Source organism: Pygoscelis adeliae, unplaced genomic scaffold, assembly GCF_000699105.1.
Source record: "Pygoscelis adeliae isolate BGI_AS28 unplaced genomic scaffold, ASM69910v1 Scaffold120, whole genome shotgun sequence".
NCBI classification, from domain to species: Eukaryota; Metazoa; Chordata; class Aves; order Sphenisciformes; family Spheniscidae; genus Pygoscelis; species Pygoscelis adeliae.
Genome location: NW_008824032.1, coordinates 8,660,301 through 8,682,623, shown reverse-complemented (window position 1 = coordinate 8,682,623; position 22,323 = coordinate 8,660,301). Strand labels below are relative to the sequence as shown.

The window sequence follows — 22,323 nt, the reverse complement described above, 5'->3', positions numbered from 1 at the left end:
GGGAGCACTGCTGGATTTGCTGTTCCTGAGCTTTTAATGCTGCATGTGATGAGGCTTCTCCGCGGTTTCTCACAGGAGCAGATTTTTCCAGCCGAATGCATCCTACTATCAAGCAGCTTTTTCCTGCAGCTCAGCCTATTTTCCCATTGCTCTTCGTCAGGTCACTTATTAAGCTGTAAAGCCTGTCTATGTAGATTAATTTGCATTTCCATGAAGTGGAAGTCCCTAAGAAGGCAAAAGAAAAGAGAATTGCTATGCTCAAAACAAGGAAAGCCTGTGCCTCACTTCCTCTGTTTTGGACAATTTTAGGTGGCTACGGACAGATCCTAACCCTGGCTTATGTGAACAGGGACTCTGGTACAAATGGACCAATTCAGCCTGCTCATTCAGGCACAAAAGAGGGTTAATAATAGCAACACGTGTTGGATGAAGATTATTGTGAAATGCACCATGTATTTTTCTTGTGTGTATTTGACCCTGCCTGCTATGAGGAGACAAAGCAAGAATGGGGCAGAACAAATTCGAAACATGTTTGCCTAAATTTTGCATTACAAATGTAAAAGGAGATCCAGAGCATGATTGTTGCAATTATTCTCACCCAGTTCCATGGTATCTTTCACCACCTGGATGTTTACCTTAGACCCAGTTATTTTAGAGCACGATTGGCAAAGTTTAGAAAAACGATCACATGCAATAATGGAGATTAAAAATATGAAATTTGTGAAAGGTTTTGTTAATGTTTTCCTCTTGATTTTTTTTTTAATGTATCAAAACCTGCTTTTCACCATTTTATGGAATTGTGACTACAACCTGTATTTTTCAATTTTCTGTTCTTTTATTCCCCTCTTGGTTACAACAACATAGATCTCAATTCCAAAATTATTCCGGATATATGTAAGAATGTGATCCCTTCTACAGGTGGGGAAGCTTGGTTTTGTTTGTTTTTCCCTAACCCAGCATTATACTTTATGTATCCCCTCTTACCTCCCTTTGGTGACTTTTTTTTTCCCCAGGTGATCAGATAGCTGATGTTGAATCTTTTTTTCTTTTTTTTTTTAAATATGTGCTTTGCAGCCTACAGAGTGTTTTCTAAGTCAACCTGAAGAAAAACAAGAGAGCACTGTAAAGGCAAAGAGGAGAAAGAAGGTATGAATGTCCTAGAGTGTGTTCGGGGACTGGACAGTGGATGTATGTGCTATTACAAGATTCGGAATTGGGACAACCCTGTGACAATGAGAAGTAATATGGTTATAACGTTGCAGCCTTTTTTAGAGAAGAATAGAAATTCCTACTTTTTTGACTTCACTCAAAATACTCATTCCCAACCTGAACTGTGGCATTACGTCTACACTCAGCTCAAGGGTTGTATATGTCTACACCCCACTTGCAAGTGTTGCACACCAGGAAAATGTAACTGCGTCAAAGAAAGGTGGAATTTCCGTTGATGCAGAATCTGCCCCATTTCAGCGGTGTGGTCAGGCTCCAGCTGCTGTTATGTCTTTTGAGCCAAGAGTTGTCCTTGTTCGCTCTTCTCCTCATAGCATAAGTATATAAATAAATACTCTGTATTGTCCCTCTGGCCATGCTCCATCCTCACCCTCAACAACAAACACACTCTACAGTCTAGATGGAAATTATATGGCACCAGGCAAGTTAATTGTCGTTCAGGACAGACTGTAAATACTTGGCTCCCTTGTGAGGCTGAGAGGTGGCCTTTTTATATTATGTCAGGCCTCTTAATCATCCCGGGAATGGGAAGAGGGAAGAGTGGGATTTAGCTTTAAATGCAGCTCTGGCAGAAGTGACTGCGGTACTTGTTCCACTGCTGCCAGAGCGAAAGCATCCCACAACAGAGATTGGTGAACCAGACCTAGCAAAAAGACCCCGTTCTCAGGCAAACAATAGGCACTTAGTTACACCTTTGGTTTCAGTGGGGCTAGACCACTAAGTTGACATACACAGCCTCTCAAAAAATCCATCAGGAAATATTTATCAGGTTGATCTATGGGTTCCAAACAAAGTGCTCTCTCCAAAAATAAGGAAAAGGGGGGGGAAAAAACCTTGCTTTTAAGCATCTGGAATGAATTGGAAGAAAAATAATAAAATTTCCTGCATGAGGAACATTTCCCCACAGCTCTCCTTGAAGGAAGAGAGTTTGCTCAGGTGTCCTTGCTCTTGCTCTTACGGAATTTCTCTTTAGTATCAGGCTTCTCCCCTCCAGAGTGCCATAATTTTCTTGAAGGAATCAAGTGGCCCAACAAATGACCTAATAGTCCTGTGGAACAGCGCCTTACGCTGAATTACCAAGTAAATGAGCCTGATAGTTCTGTCTTGCTGCCTGCTAAATCAGAGGTTCCCAAATGTGGGTCACTTAAGAGGCAAGTTGTGGGGCTGGAGAAGAGCATTTGTGGTTGATAGGAAGAACAACGAAGAGGTTCAGCTGTGGACCTCAGGCAGAGGCGGCATGTGCTGCAGATGGCCTCTGGTCATTCTTTGGGAAGACAGTTGTTGCACGGCAGAAAAATACAACGGTGCCAAGCGAAGGTGAAACTTGGGAAGGAATGCTGCAGATTCAGGCACTGCAAAAACCTGCTAAACAGCCAGACGTCCACTGGAGAGCCTTCCGGGGACTGCAGAGGGCTTTGCGCCAGGCCAAAGGTAGACTGAGAGGAAGGCATAAGCACTTCATCTCCGCATATCCCACTGTTAAAGATTCAGCTGGGGTCTTGCAAACACACAGCTGGTGTTTAGCAGAGGTGAAACAGGCAGTGGCCAAAGTGGCAAGTGGCTGTGAGAGGCAGCTGCCTACTTTGCCTTTGCTGTGGGGTAGAGTGGCTTCAGCAGCCCCCGTGTGGCTCTTCCCTGTTCTGCCTTCTGCCCCTTATGCTGCCATTACGGGAGTATTTGGGGTGTACTGGGCAAGAGAGAGACGGAGCAGTGGGGAATGGAAGAGAAGGAAGGAGTGGGTGCTGGGAGGGAGTGAGGGAAAGAAGGGTGGAAAAAGTTCTGTCCCCTACGTTAAAATTCCTGCTATAGCTCTTTTCAAAATTTCTGTTGATCTTTGCTGCCCCAGAACTTAGTCTGCCAAAATTGCACTGAAGGTACTCACCACCCCTCCAAAGCTGCCAAAAATGCTTCCAGGCCCACCTCATCTCTCTGTGAAATCTCACTTTTCCTCGCAGATACCTACCCTGTTGTCCCATCCTAACCACACTCTCCTGCTCCTTTTCACTTCAAGGCTTACGCTGCCATGCATCCTCATGATGGCAAGTTCAGTTTAGCTTACGCAGCTGAAAATCACTTCTCAGTGAGAACAAGAGAGGCTTCATATTCTTGCCGTTCTCTCCAGGCTGCCTCTGTCCTTGAAAATCTGCTGTTTTCTTAAATGCTGGCAGATCATTCAGATAACGGGAACCCTGGGCTATTCTACCCTGGTGATCCATTTAATTATGGGAAAAAATACAGCAACACTTTCACTTCAGTGAAAATTCAGACCTGTTGTTTGCTAACATTCCTAAGGTGTAAAACACAATCATTATAAACTCATGTCCAGGCTCTGAAAATTATTAGTTTGGTTTAAAGAACTATGCATTTTGGAAGAACAAAGCAGCTGCTGAACTTTCTGCTTGACTTCTGGTTTTGTGAGCTTTTAACTCATTTTCATCACACTTGTATGGCATTCTGAATATAGCTAACCATCTTTCTTTCCAAAATAGATAGATAGGTACCCTGTTTTAATCAAAATATAACCAAGACTTATATAATCACTTGATTCCTGTTGTTATGCTTTAAGAATAATAAATTAAAACAAATTATGAAAAAAACCCTGAATTTTCAAACTGATACTTAAGTATAACAACAGCAAAACTCACAAAACCAGCTCTCAGTTACGTTTTTGTTACAGTAGCATTTCAGGTGAGTGCACAAGATATTTTGTCTTCGGGCACACAGATAATCTCATCAAAGTATTTGAACGTGGGTCTGATGTCTATGTTCCCACTAAAGATGATGGGAATCTTGTCCCATTGTCGTGGTTTAGCCCCAGCTGGCAGCTAGGCACCACACAGCCGCTTGCTCACACACCCCCCGCCAGTGGGATGGGGGAGAGAATCAGAAAAGTAGAAGGGAGAACACTTGTCGGTTGAGATAAGAACAGTTTAATAATTGAAATAAAATAATATAATAATAACAATAATACAATAAATTGTAATGAAAAGGAAAATAACAAAAAGAGAGAGAAATAAAATCCAAGAAAGACAAGTGGTGCAAATGAAAAACAATTGCTCACCACCCACCGACCGATGCCCAGCCAGTCCCCGAGCAGCGACTGCAACCTGGCCAACTCCCCCCCAATTTATATGCTGAGCGTGACGTCACATGGTATGGAATGTCCCTTTGGCCAGTTGGGGTCAGCTGTCCTGGCTGTGCCCCCTCCCAGCTTCTTGTGCCCCTCCAGCCTTCTCGCTGGCAGGCCAGTATGAGAAGCTGAAAAGTCCTTGACTGCTTAGCAACAACTAAAACATCAGTGTGTTACCAACATTATTCTCATCCTAAATCCAAAACATAGCACTGTACCAGCTACTAGGAAGAAAATTAATTCTATGCCAGCCAAAACCTGGACACCCATTGTAAGGTGTTTTTTTTAATTAAGCTGTAATTAAGTCAATATAGCTGTATAAAGTTATGGAGGAACGTTTGTTTACACTGTTGTTAGCTAGCCAAGAGCAGAAAATATTGAAATGTCATACTTACCTGTTTTACTTGTTTTTTTAGAAGAATATTTCTGATATTCTGGAAAAATCCACTCCAAAACCTGGTGTCCCTGCAGATCTACAAAATCTGCTTAGTCAGCATTTTGGTGAAAACCGTTCAGTGATTGAAATAGAGGAATTAAAACTGTCAGGTAACTTATCCTATATTTAATAGATAAATGTTTTTTTCGTGATACTGTTGAGTTCTTTTTCGGCAGAAGAAAGAGGATTTTTGGGACAGGTCTTGAGTTGTACCTTTTTATGGAAATATTTTCTTACACTGTATATTAATTTGCTGTTTAAGTAGAGATGTTAGTTTCTTTGGAATAAATGTGAGGTTTCTTGGAGTTACGGAAATGAAAAGAAACATTGCTTAAATGTGTCCTTTTTTTGTAAAATATTAATTTCAGGAGCTCACTTTTCTAATAGCAATTGTGATTCCTAATAATAGCTTCTAAGATGCTGACAGAGAAAGTGAAAATGTATTTTGTTTCTGGGATTATCTGAGTCGCTACAGATGCATAATAGGAGGGCTGACAGTAGACAAAGAAATAATGAGACATCATTCTGATGCAGTTATGAGACGTTGAACGCAATGGTTTTTCAGGGAGTGGCATGAAATGAGATGGTAGTTTTGGTCCAAGTGTAAAGTGACCAAGTTTTAACCATAACAAGGACCCTCTGGGTTTCCCATATTCTATCTGCAGTTAAAAGCCAGTGATAGAAAAGGCAAAGCAGGACAGAGCAGGGTTAGCTTCTATCAGTTGGAGGTTGCATTAGAGATGAAGGCAACATTGAACTTCCCTGCCTCTTACTCTGCAGATAAAGAGGCACTGTCGTTTTATAGGCACTGTCCGTTACTTGTTGGTAGTGCTCATGAAGAGCAAACAGCCTGGTAACTAACCTGCATACACCTTTGATACTTCTTGAACTCTTAGTGACCTGTGCCCCACATAGGAGCCTTCTAGCCCAGCAGTGGTTCCTCTCTTTTAATGTTTAAGCCTGTCTTTCTAGATAAATATACTCTTCCTTAACATCCGTGATTCTAGGTTGACCCTTCTTTATTTCTATGGGGCAGGTTCAGCTTTCTTGTTGAATCAAGAAAACCTGGAGAAGTCCCATGTAGATTGCTTTGAAAAGCTTGTGTTAAGTATTTTTAGACCTTTAGGGTTTTTAGCAAATAATAAATTGCTTTGGTTTCTTTCTTATTAAAAGAGCCCTTTGGGCTAGTGAAGTGACCCATTTCCGTATGGATTGGCTCTTGGGTTGGATGGAGATATTTTTTCTTTCTTTTTGTGCTGGGAGTTGGAGGCTTAGCGTGCCAAGGAGTTTACAAACTTCTACAGCTGTCAAGCCATTCACGTCAAAGCACTGAGCAACTAACAAGCAACTACTTGGAGTTGTGTGTTCTTGTTAACTGACACAGTGCAGAAGGTCAGGTTTGTAGTCAGCATGGTCTCTTGCTGCAGTCTGGAGCTATGTGTTTTTTCCCCCCTTTCTGAAACTTGCATTTAAAATTGTTGTTAATACTCCAGTGTTGCTGGAGTGTTGGTGAAAAGTCGGTGACTGAAGCTCGTGTCCTTTAGAAACCATCTTTTGAATTGTTCAGTCATAAATAAGACTTAATGTATTCCGAAGAGCAAAACAACAGCAAAGACATTTTGCTACTGGGAGGAAAGGACCATGGTAGGTGTGAAGAGCTCTCCTATTACCACCAAATGCTTATGGAAGGGCAGCCCCTCCCCTTCTCCACTAGTGTCAAGTGCATCTTTTAAATATGATTTTAAAAGTAAGTCAGCTGCTGGCCCTTCAGTTGTACACAGTCATTCCCTTTGGAGCTCAAGTCCCAGTAAATGTCAACCTCTGGATTTAATAAAAGGGATCAGTGCAAAATAAAAGTTTTTAGCAAGGCAACACCTACTAAATGGAAGATACAGTGATGGAGAGTGGCTATGCTCAAGAAACTACACAGGCAGGACTTCAGCCAGGCATCAGCTACAAACAAAGTTTGTCACGTTGTCTGTTCCGATGGAAATCATGGATTGACGCTGCCAGCATTAGCACAATGCGCCATCCATGTGAACATGAATAAGGTCTGTAAGGAAACCTCCTTAATTTAGCTAAAATGTATCGGCAAACATCTCATTCCATAGACATGGAGGTGCTGTGCTTCATGCAGAATGACAACAAATATGTGGGTCCCTGAAGACAGAGTTGTTAATGCTCTGCAGGAGCATATTGTTCCATCAGGCAAAGGACCCTTAACAACAATGGCAAGTTTTCAGACCGTCTAATTTTAATCACCATTTTAAGAACTTCGACTTTCTATATAGACACTGCAGAAAGGAAAGGCCTTCCAAAGAACCTGTTAGGACCTTCTCTGTATGAAGCTTAAAGTTAAATGGCATGTCTGCACAGAGTGCCTTTAAGACTTGCTAGTTAACATAGTGACCAGGTAACAGATAGGCAGTCAGTGGGAAATGAAGGAAGAGGAAGACATTAAACGCAGTGTAGGTGTTACCCTTAGGGTTGATATAGCTAGGTAGATTACCACAATATGGAAGGCCAGAAAGAGGAACAAACTTACTGACAGGTAGATTACTGGTAGGTTGTTGCATTTACACAGTATGAATTGTTTGGGTGATCTACAAATGTATTCCATCATAGGTAGATGGGAGGAACAGTCTAGCAGATTGACTGTAAGGCTTTTGGCTAAGACCTTTGACTGATTGTGGCAAAGACTATGAAAGCTTTTTTTAAAAAAGTATGTGATCACACCTGTGCAGCCCTGTATTCAGGGTTTTTCATGGCGGGAGAAAAGAAAGGAATTGCAATTGAGTTGAGAGATGTTACCTTCATTGATTTATCCAATATAAAGCTTCTTGTACATGAGGTGTACGTTAATCTTTGTTTCACAAATGGTAATTTATTGATCATGGATTTTAACACAGTTGTGATTTCATCAATATAACTAGTCATTATGCTGCAAACATATATGCTCCCTTTGCTGTTAATTACATCAACAAAAATATTTTTTCCTTTTACATTTTCAGATTCCTGTTTTTTGCCAGCCAATGATCTCACCCATAGTTTTTCTTCGTACCTGAAGGAAAGTGAGTTAAAATGTTGGATGAGATGAAAGTTGTATGAAAAACATTGTTAATGCAATATTATTGCGGTTTTTATCTGCACCTCCAAATATTTCTAATTATGAAATATTAATAACTTTAAAGGTTTTTCTTTTTCTTTTTTTCATGACAGGTCTTGTTTTTCTGACTCTTCTTTATCACTTTTTTTTGTACCAAAATGTTTTAGGGTTTCTTTTAATAGCTAGGGATTATTTGTCAGTAACTTATTGTGGCTTTATAAGTAGGTGTATGTATTATCTTATACAGTAAAAATCCTGCAGCTGTCTGCTGACACGAACCAAGAGAATTTTTATTCTCATATATTTATATAGAACGTCTGGTCTGGTAAATGTATCTTTCCAATCTGTTTTCTCTGATATAAATTACCATATATGGCAAATGAAGACAATGGGCTTGACACCTTACAAACTGTTGATTTTTAATGCTTATCTAATTTGTTCAGTTATGTGATATTTCTGTATTTTATTTATTTTGGGCATTTTATTTTCCAGTTTCTCAGCCATGACTAAATGTAAAAGTGTTGCCAGAGATGCAGACCTCATAGGAGTCAGCATGTGTGTTCTTGCTGCTGGCTACCATTCATCATGTACTCTTGTAATTTAAAATTGTGGCATGTAGTACTTTCTCTGTGTGCGTACATGGGCTTTTTCATTGCAGTCTGTCCTAAGTGGGCAAAACTCCGTAAAAACCACAAGGAAAAGAAGTCGGTGGTGATGCTGGTTATCTGCAGTTCTGCCCTTCGTTCCTTGGAACTCATCAAGTATGTCGATAGCAAATGTTATGTTGAGGTTGGCAGTCAGTCAGAGTTTTTGTCTTGGAACCACAGACATAAAGGCAAAACTGGGACACTGTCCTTTGCTAGCCAACAAATTCACTGACTCAAACTGATGCAATATCCCTTGCTTCTTTAAATTGTGGGAGTGTGGTGTTTGGTTTTAGGCTGAAGTAACACTTAGTACTTCAGTTGCATGGAAGTGCTATTTTTGTTAAAAACCAAAAATAAAGTGTAACCAATTTTGGGGAAACATGCAACATGTTATACTTGGGAACAGAGTAAACCCATAAAGCATCATGATCCACCACTAGAAATCGTGACTTTGCACCAAAGGCAATGAGGACATGGTGTTCCAGGGCCTCAAGTGCCAACACGTGCGTCTGGCCTGAGTGCTTCCAGCTCGCTGTCCGTGTTCTCAGCTGGCTCAGGCTGGCAAAACTCCTGTGCAGAGATGACGATTTTCAGTGTTCCCCATCATCTTTTTTTCCCTTCTCTATCCTTCCCCTTTTCATTCCAGAAGTCTTGATGACTTTGGTGAATTAATGTATACCTCACAAATTTCATGGTTGTCTTTTGTGTCTTGACCCCATTTCCTGTGATTATCTGTCAGTACAACATGAGATGGAGAGTTGGGAAGTTTGACTCCATGCTACAGATAGAAGCATAGATATGGCAGATATGCCTGTAGTGCTTAGCCCCTGCATGCAGATATTACCATCTGAGACTTAGGTGGTTTATATGTATATTTGTATATAAACCTTTAGCTTTGCACAAGAGAAAATCGAAAATTTGGCGCACTGCAAAAAACAAGCAGAGAAAGCTGTCTTAAATGGCATTCAGTAAATACTGAATATGTTGTCTCCTGCTTGACTAATACAAAACATAGAGTAATTACTGTGTGCCAAAATGGAGTGTCAGGAAGACAAGTCAGGTTTTCCAATAAATGAGTTTTGGTTAGCTAGAATTTGGGCAATCTCTGCAGTAAAGACTGCAAAATGTGGGTTGGTCCATACACAGATCTTGCCTTTTGCGCACACACACGCATGTTCATCCCTGTATCTCAGTAACTGGGATATTTTTGAATTAGAATTTGGTGATTAGTCAGTTTTGAACTAAGTTAGCTGTGAAAGCACAGGCCAGAATTATTAAATATTATCTGACAAGCTATCTGAACAATATTGCCCCCTACTGATACCTGCTGTTGTGTTTCTGCAGTTGTTGATCACTGTTGATCAAGTAGCAAACAAGAATGTACATAGTACAAGCAGGGTTCACTGCGGGACTGTCTGTCTCAAGCATATTGGGAAATGCCAGTTGGTTTTGCTTTACCCCTGTGTAGTCTTAATCCCAGCCCTGATGCTTGCATTTCCTTTTTCAATTTTTTTTATTGCTAGGTCAATGACAGCATTTAAAGGAGACTGCAGAGTTCTCAAGTTGTTTGCAAAGCACATAAAGGTAAGAGAGCTGCAAGGGAATTTTGATAGAAAAACTAAACAACTAACTAGTGTCGTACCGTTTTCTTTTTAAAGCATTTAGCAATAGCGCCTTTCATATAGTGTTCATATAATGTTCCTTTCTTTACGTAATGCTTCCTTTGGTAACCCATTGTTGCAGTTTGAGGAATCTAGCCAAACACCATCTCCAGTAGCTCTGGTGCAATCCTGTGCAGAATGTAGATGCTTATGCATGTGCTATGGTTTAAAAATGTTCTACATTCCTGTGAGGTGCTCATTCAAATGGCTTTTGCCTGTTTAAATTGAAAGCTTACACACATAGGTTTGTAGAGGCAAACTGTACCAGCACCCACATTTGCATTCTGCCAGTTGGATGCCTGGATACCCAATATCCATACCTGCTGGAGAGCACAAATTATGGGGATGTTGGAAGTAATGAGTGGACATTTGGCCTTTGATATAAATACTGTCAAACACACAAATGTCACTTGCTTTATTTCACCCTTTTCCAGTGTCTTCATCTTGAAGGAGTTTAGAACTAATTCAACTTTGTCAGTTTTCCAGATATTTCAAGAGAATTTGTTTAAATGCTGCAGGAAGCATACTGTTCTCACCTCCAAAAATAGTTGGTGCAATAGCAGATTTTAAAAGTTGAAAAAGACTGAACTTCTGGAGAAGTGTGATGCCCAGCTGGCTGTTATATTTCTTAAATTTTCTCCCAGATATATCAGTTTGACAGTTTGAAAGATGAATAGCATTTGTTACTTGATGGCATTCTAGAAAGAGGTACTATGAGATCTTGAATTTATTTCCAGCTCTTTGAGAAGAAATTTTAAAACGATCATGGTTTTACTGTGGTTTGTCTTTCTCTCTTCAAATTAGATAAAAGAACAGATGAATATGTTGGAGAAAGGTGTGTTCCACATTGGGGTTGGAACTCCTGGGAGAGTAAAAGCGCTGGTGGAGCAAGGTAGGAGAACAACGAGGGTTTTCTCCATAGGTATCTTATACTTGGTCTCATGAGAAGTGAGACTTCAGTTGTTTTTGAAGCGCTTAGGTTGACATGAATCTGTGGATCTGGGTACTAAACTGTACAGTTCTGTTTCTTCACTTCTACTGTGTCAGTCAAAATGAGGTCAAGATTCTAGCAGTTGATTTTAGGACCACTTTAAGCTGGCATAAATCATTATTACCAGAGAAAGGCAGATTAATACTCCCCCCCGGCCCAGTCAGTGCCCACTTATTTCCTCTTCCTGCTTCTTGTGCTAGCCCAAGAGTCTGTTTGGCAGCTCAGTGAACTGATCCCAATTAGAACTGATCCCAATTAAAACAAAACCAGAGTGCACACAAAATCAGGTAATGGGGGACTTCCTCTTTTGGCAGGAATACTGATTTATGCTGACTTGAAAGTAATTGCAAAACCATGGTGTAAGATTTAAAGCTCCAGGAAACTAAACACTGCAAGTAAATCAGAAGGAAATAATGGCAGAAGTCACTGTATCATGTGTCACTCTGAGCTCAGTGTAAACTTTTGTGAGGGGTGGACAAAAGATCTGCTTGCTGATTTGATTTTATTTCTGATTTGCCTGTAATGAACTTAATTATTCTATATAAAACTCCTTTTCCCAAATTTTGAGTAGTTTTACTTACTCAATAGACATTAAGTACACAAAGAAAAACAAACAACAAAATGACAAGATGATAAGGTGATTCTTTCCGTTCCTCTTTCTAAACACTGCCTTGCTCTGACTGTGGTTTCTTGGTCAAGGACTGGCTGTGGATTAGGACTCTACCGCTCCTTCCAAAAGGGTACAGGAGCAGCATAATTTTGTTGCTTCCTGTGCCCTCCACCAACATTAAATCATTACTGCTCAGCACGTAAGCACATTGCCATGTTAGGTGGAGGCAGCTTATGGCAGGGACACAAGGGATATCATCCTAAGGTCTAGTCCTTTTCTGACACCTTAGTGTTGCAGTGCCAGGTCACTAGGGAATGGAGAGGGGTCAAAACCGATACAGAAAATTGTGGGCATCATGTAGAAGACCAGGGAAAAACAGGGGAACAGCTGGAGGGCCAGTTCAGAAAGGACCTTTTTCTTCTTTCACCACCATTTGTTTGGAGGGTAAAGGAATTCTTCAGCAGCACCACTGACCTGACTCACATTCACATAGCACCCAGTCCTGTAAATTGCTAAACACTGTCAGTTCCCATTAACAGGAGTTTTCAGGCTAGGGTCCTTGTAACTTACCAGCTCCTCATCAGCTGTGGAAATTCAACTCCTGCGGTTTCATCAAGGGGAAGCTTGAGGAATTATTTTCTGGCAGGATATTAGCTCTTGACAAGCCTGGCAACAGTAGTTGTTCTGCTTTTGTGTTTATCTTCCAAAAAGGCATGGGATTATGTGGTTAAGGGAGTTTGCAGTGTCAGTACATTAGTTTTCCAATCAGCAAATGTAGTACTTAAGTGTTCAAAGATTAGTTTCCTTGAAAACAGACAGCAAAAGATGTAAAAGCCAAAAATCATTTTGATAAGCGCATGTCATATTATCTTGGTAGTAAAATTCATGTTGCCTTTTTAGATGGCCTGTGCTTGAACTCCACAAAATATATGATTCTGGATTGGAACTGGAGAGATCAGAAACTAAGGAGAATGATGGATATCCCTGAGGTATTGTATAAGCACCTGGATATATTATATTCTGTGCATTCATTACTTTTGATTCTAGTGCCCAGGTCTTGGTCAGTAAGGTTTTCTTTCTGTAAAGCTGACTTCAGTGGTCTAGAAACACAAAGAAATCAACACTTGACTAGTAAGTCTGTACTCTCAGGTCTCAAAATTACCTCCTGAGGAAGATTTTTTCCTTTTTTGTTGCAAGTCACAGCTATGACTTCTACAGCTGTGCTGTGAATTTCTCCTGTTTATGCTAGATGGTTGTTCTACCTGTTCCCGGGAAGTTCTCTCAGAAAGAGGACTTTGTGCAAAAGTTTCCTCAAAAACTAAATAAAACTTTGGAGAAGCGTTTATTTGTCTCCATCTGAGAGTAAGGTGGTACTTCTTGTGAGTAAATCTACAGACAGTTTTGGGTTGGTTTTTTTTTTTTTTGCAAGAGGACCTTTTGTACAAACTATGTAGTGCCATCCATCACTTGTAGACTCCTTTTAAGATAATTCCCTATTCTTTTCAATTCTGTAATCCAGCTTTCACATTTATTGCTGTGACGAGGCACGTTTAGCATATGCTGTGGGGCATCAGCTGGTATTTAGCCAGCAGAGAGTGAGAGAGGCAGATTCCTCCACCAGTCATTGTTAGAAAGTTTCCAATTTCCTGCACAGTGTTTCCATTTTTTTTGCACATTTAGAGCAGGCCGATACACAGAATCTCCAGGGAAAAAGGAGTTTTTGCATATAGACATTAAGCTGTTTCACAAGTGAAACAAATAATCGGTCATTAATCCTTCTCTGCACTTGTCTATGAATGTGATGTATTTTACAGTCCCACATACACAAAGGTACATGTTCCTACTAATCTTGGATAAAGCGCCCCGCAAAATATACCTCACAGAAATGAAGTAGCAAAGAAACCAGCTCTGCTTTTAGAGGCAAGGAGGTTCCCTCTTGTGGTAAATTCATAAAGCTTTTTTGTATGGTGCTTGCACTTATCTGTAAGGTTTTTTTTAAAGAACAGAGAACATGAATTCACAGCTATATTAGCACAAGATAGTAGTACAAAAGGTGCTGGTTGCAGTGGGATGGATTTTTTAAGCCAGCTGAAGTAAATATACATACAGTAGACTGTAGGTGATCCACCTCAAAAACCTGAAAATTATGTTGCTAATATTTGATTTGGGGCTATTGCAAACCTGAACTACCCCTTTCTGCTCACTGTAGGTAGCATCATATATCATTTCTGCATGTCTGTCTAGGAATATAGGCCAAAAGTTGTGACTCTAGCTGTATTTTATTAAGGGAAAATCTTAAGGCTATCTTAATATCAAAATGTTAAGGCTTAGTTCAAGTTAAAACCAAGTGAGCGTTTTACACCTTCATATATAGTGTTAGCATGAGGAATAGATATTTATGTGTGATAACAGAATAGTGATCAGAAAAGTCTTCAGACATGCGCTTGGCTCAGGTAACACAATATATAGAAAGGTTTTTGACATCTTGAGCTATGTAACTGGAGCATCTTGCAGCTATTTTCCTGCTGCAGACATCAGGCAGATTCCTGAACATTATAAGAATGTCAGTAATACAAGATACCCAAATAATGTTTTTGAGATAAGGCATCTTAACAAAGTAGAAATTAATAGCATTTTCTGGCAACTTGCAGACTTGAAGTATGGAATACAATCTTAGTGAGCAGAGGATCTTACTCCCCTGCTTGTATAAAAAATTGTCAAATACTTGCCACGATTAGTAATAAATTTGGTCAAAGAAGAGAGGAATTACAGTACTAACAACACAATTTAGAGAACTGGCAGTTAGATGTACTAATTTTTTTCATCCTGTGTTAGTTGTGGAGGCAAAATTGTGCCCTTAAAATTGGAAATGAGGCATACTGACCCTGATCCAAACCTCACTTTGTCAATAATTTCTTTGTATATTTAAGGTGCTCCTTTGCTACATTTCATTGTAATTACACCAGAAAGCAAGAACAGCTGGAAGCACATGTACTTGTTGTCCATTCATGAAAAATCTGTAGCTTCATTTTAAAGGTGCGAACTACTTGATGTTTTTATACTCACCTCATATTCAGTGGAGAATTTTGTACACAGTGCTATATTCTGATAAATATATGAATTTAAAAACACATGAATCCTCCCTTACGACAGTTTCGTATCCCATCACATTCACATAATGGATGGCACCCTGATCCAGTGCTCTTTCAGATGCCTCAACATCTCATTAGTTAATGCTGTTGGACTTTTTTCTCTGTTTCTATGTGTCTCACTCCATTCATCCCAAACAGTGGAGAGAAGGAAATAAAAAGAAAGCTCACAAAGAAACCAGCAGTGGGATAAATGAGTTTATGAGACTCTGTCTTGGTGTGCTTGATTTATACTGAAGCGTAAAAGTTTAAATAAAAATTGGTTGTATACTTTCTGATCTGACCAAAGGACAAGCTTCCCACTTTGAAATCTTTGTGTATGGAGGTTGATGGCAATACAGAGCTGTCTCAACTCCTCAGATTACTTGTTTGTAAGATTCAAATGGAGTTTTTTCAACAAAAAACAGTATTGTATTGTCTGCAAAGAATATAAACACTGAGCCTTGAGTAAGTTTGAAAATACAGAAAGTTTTAAGTTTCAGGTTTCATGAAAGTAGAAAGGTGTGTAAGAAATGGACTTGCGATCGAAAGACAACTGTTTTCACCCTCATGTAGCACATCCAGTGTGGAATAGAGACTGGTCAGACTTTCTCACATCATTTATTCCTGTGCAAAGTGGGGGCATAGAAGGATATAAACCTGAGAGAAAACTCGCAGATAAGTTATTTGTAAGTGGGAAGAGGGAACTATAAGGAAACTCTGGACTAACCATGATGGTAGAGAATCTTGTGTTCTTGCTGAAGTATGTAGTCAATATTTACTCTCAAGTACATTTGCCTTTTATCTTTAGATAAGCAATAAGCTGCAGCCCTGTCCGTGTTATAAACCAAAGTACTTTGCATGCAGCACATGTAGACTTGACCTTTATGCTCACTTTCATTCAGGTCTCTCAGACACAGACAACGTTGTGGCTGTTGCACTGCAGCACAACCCTTGGACTACTTGATACCCGTTGACGCTCTGGAAAGTCCCGCAGGGATTTTGCAGCCCAGGGTGGATCTCTTGCTGTGGCATGTTTTATGAGCGCCTACTGATGACAACTTAGCTCTAGCCCTGTTGGACGGGACTGCAGGAGCCGCAGTTGTACTTTAGGATTGCAGAGCAAATGTTTACAAAGTGAAAACATTGTAGAGCTCAGGGCCTAGTATGGGAACCTCTTCTTTAATTTCTAGTCCCACAGGGAGGTGCCTGAGTAAATAAATAATGGTATTTAGCCAAAGCATTATCAGTAACTTTTGATGCTTTCTTTGATTTTTGTTTTCTTCAGATAAAGAAAGAAACAATTGACCTACTGGAGATGTGTATTATAAAGCTGTGCAGAGAGGGGTCTGTGAAGCTGGGACTCTTTTAATAGTTTTACCAACAAGGAAGTCGTTTGCAGCTGCATTTCACTATTATCCTGTCTGCAATTGGCAAGTGATTAATTGGTGATGGAATTAAGAATTTTGACTTTTCAGAGGTCTACCAGTACAGAAAGAATGCACATTGCAACTTTTTCTGAGTTTCCTTTTAATAATAAAACAGAAGTTTTGTTTGTAGTTTTGGTATAATTTTTATTGCAGTAGCAATGTGATATTGAAATTAGAGGTACATTGCACTCATCTGCTAGATTTACTACTGTGTCACTTTTAAGACTTTGAAGACGAGCAAACTGGGGTGTGAAAGTCTTTGTACAATTCAGTTCTCTGTTATCTCCCTCTGCTGTCCCAAAGGACACCTTTACTTCTCTCATGAGAGTGATAAACTAGTTCTTGCCTTAGAGGATCTTTGAAAATGTTGTATGAATTTCAGTAATTTGTCAAAAAGGTATTTTTCACCCATCTGTTCTAGAGCTGGCCAAATGCTACTTTTTTGCTATTACATGATAAATTATCTGTATATTGAGACTTTTATTTTGGTTAAACTGTTGAAGTGTGCAAAAAATACCCTTCTGTTTGTCCATTTAAATTAAAAGGCAATGATCTCTGGGTGAGTCTTCTGTCATTGTGGATAGTAGGGAATGGACACATTTTTTTCAGAGGGCAAGATGGAATAGAGGTGAGCAAATCATCAGCATCTTGCAAAGCCATTGGTCCAAATCAGACGTTCTGAGAATGAGTTGTAAATTTTTTACAACTTTAAATTGCATCTGAATCAATAGCAATGAATGTAGTAGGTTAAGAAAATTGATTTGGTCTTCCAAAGCAATGTTTTCTGTCCCGTGCTGTCTCAGCACTTGCAGTCCTCCCCAATGGCATCCAGTGCAATTGGAGTAGAGCTCCTTTCATTGTATGCCATGCCTGTTAGCTGGGCAGCTGTGGAAGTGAAGGGAGAAGAAATAATGCATCTGAGATTACACAGAAATTCCAGTATAGCTGGCAGTATCCCTGCAAATGAATAAGAAATAACAAATCGTACTGAACTGTGGGGCAGGAAAAAGACATATTTAAGCTTTTCCAGGAGGCATGAGCTGGACACCCTGACCAAAGTACACAGTCGTTTGATTGGTACAAGCTGATCATGGGAATCCAGGCACAAATGTAGAAAATGAGGAAGAGAGAGATCTAGTTAATAAGTAATTCCTGGCCATAATGCAAGTTTGAACAAACAATACAGTCTCCCAACAGTAAGGACAGTATCTCAGCTTACACACTCGCCAGCACAAGTGTATTATTCCTTCCTCTCACCAAGAAGAAAATGAAAAACAAGGCAAGTTTTCCTCCACAAGAAGGAGAGACGCGTCCTTCCAGATGTCCGGATAACAGTGCATTCAAACAACAGAAGCTACCAGCTTGGAAGCCCCAGCTTACCATTGCGACTGTGCTCTCCAGCTTCTTTCTCACAGGTGCATTCTGCCTTTCTGTGGGAGTCTACCTCATACTGTCCACAAACAGCGTCAGAGAAATCCAGGTTTGTTTGGGGGTGGTGTTCTTAGATATTCTATGAAGAACAAACTGGGCTACATTTGGAGGGAAAAGGCTTTGAGTTTTTGGTTCTGGATAAAGATGATAGCAATGGCTTCATGCCTTGGACATGTGTCCAGCAGCCAGTATTCCTGTGAAAATCCTCAGAGATAGTTGGTCGCTGATAAAAGCCGAGCACTGGGTGGTTAACTGGGTGGTAATATCTGAAATATGGGTGGTAATTACTGCCACTGGCTGGCAATATCTGAAATATTGTCATTATTTCCTGGATTCTTGAAGGGAAGTAATCTAATCCCTTTGATAGTGTTTGGTACTAGAAGAACATAGATGTTTGCTGGGGCAAAATCTTAAAATGCAGGGAGCCCTGATGTTTAAATGGCTCCTAGAGGCAAGGTTGGTTAGACCTGTGCCAGTGTTAATAGACTCCTGGTTGGAGCCAACGCTCAGCACTACATCCAGGCTGTTCAAGAGGGGTGGACCATAATGCATGTGGGGATTTGTCAAGCATTACTCGGTCAGCCAGACCAAGGTGCAGAAGTGTTCTTCGCTCAGCCCTCCTTTGCCAAGGAACAGATGTGGAGGTTCTGCAACAGTCATCAAAAGGCTCTAAAACAGCCTTAAACTAGGGATAAAATTTGTGAATGTTCATTGAGGCCAAGTCCTGATTCTCTGCCTCTGTTGAATTTTAACTATTTTTGACATTCCAGTGTCACTTAGAAGAGAACTGCTCTCAGACGTCTTGGAGCTAAAACACTAACCTTTTCCTATGTGCATGTCCTTTATTAAATATCTCTGCTTGGTCACTTCTCTGACAGATTGATTATTCAGATAAATGCTCAGATTGTTCAAAACTCCGTGAAAATTCCTCTAATTGGAATAAGGAATGCCACTGTTCTGTTAATTTCATGCTAAAGGAAGATATATTGGTAAGTGGATGTGAGAAACCAACTCAAGTTGCTTAGCACCTCCTGTTATTTATATCCCTGTGTGATAAAATACACTAATTCTGCTCTGTAGAGCTCCTGACTAAATTTTCTTTGTACTTTTAAAAACATTAAATACTCAAAATTTTACACTTTTGCCTTTGCTATTCATTTTGGTACATGTTAAAAATAATCAAGATCAGGCTACCTCTGCCCTTGATTGGGAGATGTCCAAGGAGAAGATGGGGATGGAGGAAATGGTGTTTGATTGTGGAGGTGACTTCTCTCTGTATCTGCCTCTTTGAGTCAGTAGCAAACCCTTGCCCTTGGCCTGGGATTAGTTGTTACTGCACTGCTAAGCTCTCCAGTAAGAAGGAAATCTGGAGCTCTGACCACTTGTCATAAGTAAACCCCGTAGTCTTCTCTACAAGGGTTATGCTGTTAATCGCCAAGGTCCTTGAAATAGTTCAAGTCTAGCAATGTCATTCTGCAGTTTCATTTGGGAAAAGTATCCTTCATTTCCTCTCCTAAACTACTGGGTTATGTTGCTGAGGCTGTTAAAACGCTTCCTGTTCCGCCAAAGAGATCTTACGCTTAGTACTGCATAAATGATCCCTTAAAATTACAGTGCAATTTAAATTATAAAGTCACTTTAGGGTTCTTCAGTATTGACGAGGCTGTTAAAATACTCTAATTCTTCAGATTACAGTGATGTTTGAGATGAGAATTTTATTTAACTGAATAATGTTTTTTTATAGTTTAATAATCCTCTTTTTTGCTTGTACTTGCCTGCCTAGCATTCTCCTTTTAATTACAGGACTAGACTTTCCAAAGGGTTCAAATAATTGATGAGAGGCAGCCTTATTTTTAAAAAAATCTGAAGGAATTAAGAGCTAATGGGTAGTTTTTGAAGTTTTTTGTGCACCTTCTTCTATGGAAAATGAGTGTCTCCACGAAATTATTCGTAGTCATTGCAGGTTCATGGCCAGCCATGCCATCTTGAGTAAAATAATAATGAGGCATTTTGATTTTAGGTTTCATTTGGTGATTTAAAGTATGTTTAATTTTGTGCCAAAATACTAAAACTTTCAGTTGGGGTAAAGACTAGATTCTAGCCAGTGTCCGCTGAAGTAATTGCTTAGAGTGTAGTTGCCAACACTTAAATATGAATTGAGTACTCGCTTCCCCTCTCTTTTTTAGCAAGTAATAGGATTTCTCTTTGTCTACATGAACTCACCTTATTGAAGGGATTTATCCTTGAATTCTAGGGTGATGTTTTTATGTACTATGGCCTGCAAAACTTCTATCAAAACCACCGTCGATATGTGATATCAAGAAGTGATGCACAATTGTTGGGTCGAAATGTAAACGTAAGTTTTCTTCTTTATATTATGAGATCGTCAGTATTTCCATCAGGTGCATCTTTGACCATATGGAGAGCTAACTAGGCATAACTGTAAGTGTGTTAAGATGGCTCTAGGGAATAACGAGAAGGTACAGCTTTTCAGTGTTTGGTCTCTGCTTTTATGATTGTTAGGGCCATTCTGTCTAATAAGTTAATAAAAGAGGAAGATTGAGGTGATAAATAAAAGATGTCAGTCCAGTGTTGCAATTCTCAAACCTGCACCTTGTAGGAATGCTGATTAAAAGTACATTGTCTTTTTCAAATAAATTTACAGAAAGCTTTTCCTTCTAGTGTTTTCAGTCATCTTAGCCAGAAATGTTTTAAGCTGTGCTTTTATTATAGGGTTAGGGAATTAAGTTATTCTAAGTCTTTCATTTTGCCATCTGGCTTTGGAAGTGGACAAGAAGCAGGAAAAGGTTTATGGTGAAATAGGAGATCATGTAGCATTCTGAAGCATGCAGCTTAGAGGTCTAAAGAGGAGGCTAGACAGCATCACCTGCAGCAGGCCTGCATAAGGAAATTGGAGAATGCAATCATTGCATTCAGTTTTTTTACTTATAAATCTAAAACATGTTTTCTTTGGCTTAGAAGTAGCATTTCTTAATATACACACAGTCCACAGACTGTCCTCAGTACATATGATGATTGTGCCATAATAATCTGTTGTTTCTATAAAATGCTTCTTGTAACTCTCAAGACATGTTCCCCATACATCTGCTTCTCCAGGTGTCCAGTCAGCTTGTTTGTTTGCATCCAAGTGCAACCGCTTTTGGCTTTTGTGCCAATCAGATACACAGCTTATTAGAGTTATTTGAAAATGCTTCTGCATTTAAACCTGAAGATTTATAGTTTCTCATGAACTGGGATAGAGAGATGTAATAAATTTGAGATGGGCTTTTGTTTTTCATGCTGTGTCTTCATACATCAAGATTTCCCCACACAGAACTGCAGTAATGTGGCTAACTGCATCTGCTGTTCTCCACCACTGAAGCAGTCCAGGTCAAAATTAAAAAGAAGGAAAAATAAGATGTTCTAAGGTAAGCCAAGGCTTCACTGGAACGTTTTAAATTGTAGCTATGTTACAATAGCAGATCCCCAAATGAGTTTTTGTAGTCTGGAGTTTGCAAGTCCACAGCAGAATTTGGAGAAGACCTTAAGTTTACTTACCGTGATATGGAAGGTGAAGGAATGGGAGGAGAACACTAATACCAGCAAACCAAAACAAAATCCCCAGGTTCTGTGCCTGATTGTTCTGTGACCTTGAATGCAGATTCAGAAGAGCTACTGCGCGCCCTTCACCACCTACCGAAATGGGACGCCCATGGCTCCGTGTGGTGCTATTGCCAACAGCATGTTCAATGGTAAGTAGGTACCTTCCACATCTGCTTACTAATTTCCACTTGAAACTATTCCGTTACCCAATCCAGCTGAGTCCTGATATTGCAAGATCTCTGTCATTCTTCCACAAAGGTTTTGTTTGGTGGTGCTACTGTGGTGAATATGGGGCTCCTGCTTCCTCCTGTTTAGTAACTTGCCCCTCATTTTTAAACTGAGGAAGATCTTTCATTTACTAAGGCCCTCTTCAATGTGAATATACAACAGGACTGAGGAATTGAGTCCCTGGTGAATAAGGAATGATGATACAACAAATTTAGTGTACTTCCTTGCTAAAAACCACATTCTTGTACAGTGATGGGAGAGCCCAGATTCTGCCTTTCCACAGTGGTGTGGTTAGAAGGAGGTCACCTGTTCTTCACATTGGTTTGGACCTTTGGATCTATGTGATTGCATTTTGTTCTTTGAATGCTGGAAACATACATAGTCTTACTCAATTTGATCCCAGGTTTGATCCTGTTTATAGTAAACTAGTAGGCATAATCACAGAATCCAATCATAGAATCGTTTATGTTGGATCATCAAGTCCAACCATTAACCTCGCACTGCCAAGTCCACCACCAAACCATGTCCCTAAGCACCATATCTACATGTCCTTTAAATACCTCCAGGGATGGTGATTCCACCACCTCCCTGGGCAGCCTGTTCCAATGCTTGACAACCCTTTCAGTGAGGAAATTTTTCCTAATATCCAATCTAAACCTCCCCTGGCGCAACTTGAGGCTGTTTCCGCTTGTCCT

The 22,323-nt window shown here is 39.9% G+C and overlaps 2 protein-coding genes across 6 annotated transcripts in view; both read left to right on the top strand.

Moving 5' to 3' along the window:
• CMSS1 (cms1 ribosomal small subunit homolog (yeast)) overlaps positions 1-16,924 on the top strand; it is a 39,777-nt gene extending 22,853 nt beyond the window's left edge. For all 5 annotated transcript variants that reach the window (XM_009329766.1, XM_009329791.1, XM_009329781.1 and 2 more), the window contains 8 exons: positions 1,075-1,146; positions 4,774-4,903; positions 7,805-7,864; positions 8,558-8,660; positions 10,070-10,130; positions 11,012-11,099; positions 12,709-12,797; positions 16,225-16,924. In XM_009329766.1, the coding sequence (XP_009328041.1) occupies positions 1,075-1,146; positions 4,774-4,903; positions 7,805-7,864; positions 8,558-8,660; positions 10,070-10,130; positions 11,012-11,099; positions 12,709-12,797; positions 16,225-16,308 (687 nt within the window). In that variant the 3' untranslated portion in view covers positions 16,309-16,924. The remainder of the gene's footprint in view (positions 1-1,074; positions 1,147-4,773; positions 4,904-7,804; positions 7,865-8,557; positions 8,661-10,069; positions 10,131-11,011; positions 11,100-12,708; positions 12,798-16,224) is intronic.
• A 709-nt stretch (positions 16,925-17,633) lies between these two features.
• The window catches only part of LOC103921724 (cell cycle control protein 50C-like), a 10,264-nt gene continuing 5,574 nt past the window's right edge, over positions 17,634-22,323 (top strand). The window contains exons 1-4 of the mRNA XM_009329740.1: positions 17,634-17,846; positions 18,676-18,786; positions 20,052-20,153; positions 21,459-21,549. Of these exons, the coding sequence (XP_009328015.1) occupies positions 17,634-17,846; positions 18,676-18,786; positions 20,052-20,153; positions 21,459-21,549 (517 nt within the window). The remainder of the gene's footprint in view (positions 17,847-18,675; positions 18,787-20,051; positions 20,154-21,458; positions 21,550-22,323) is intronic.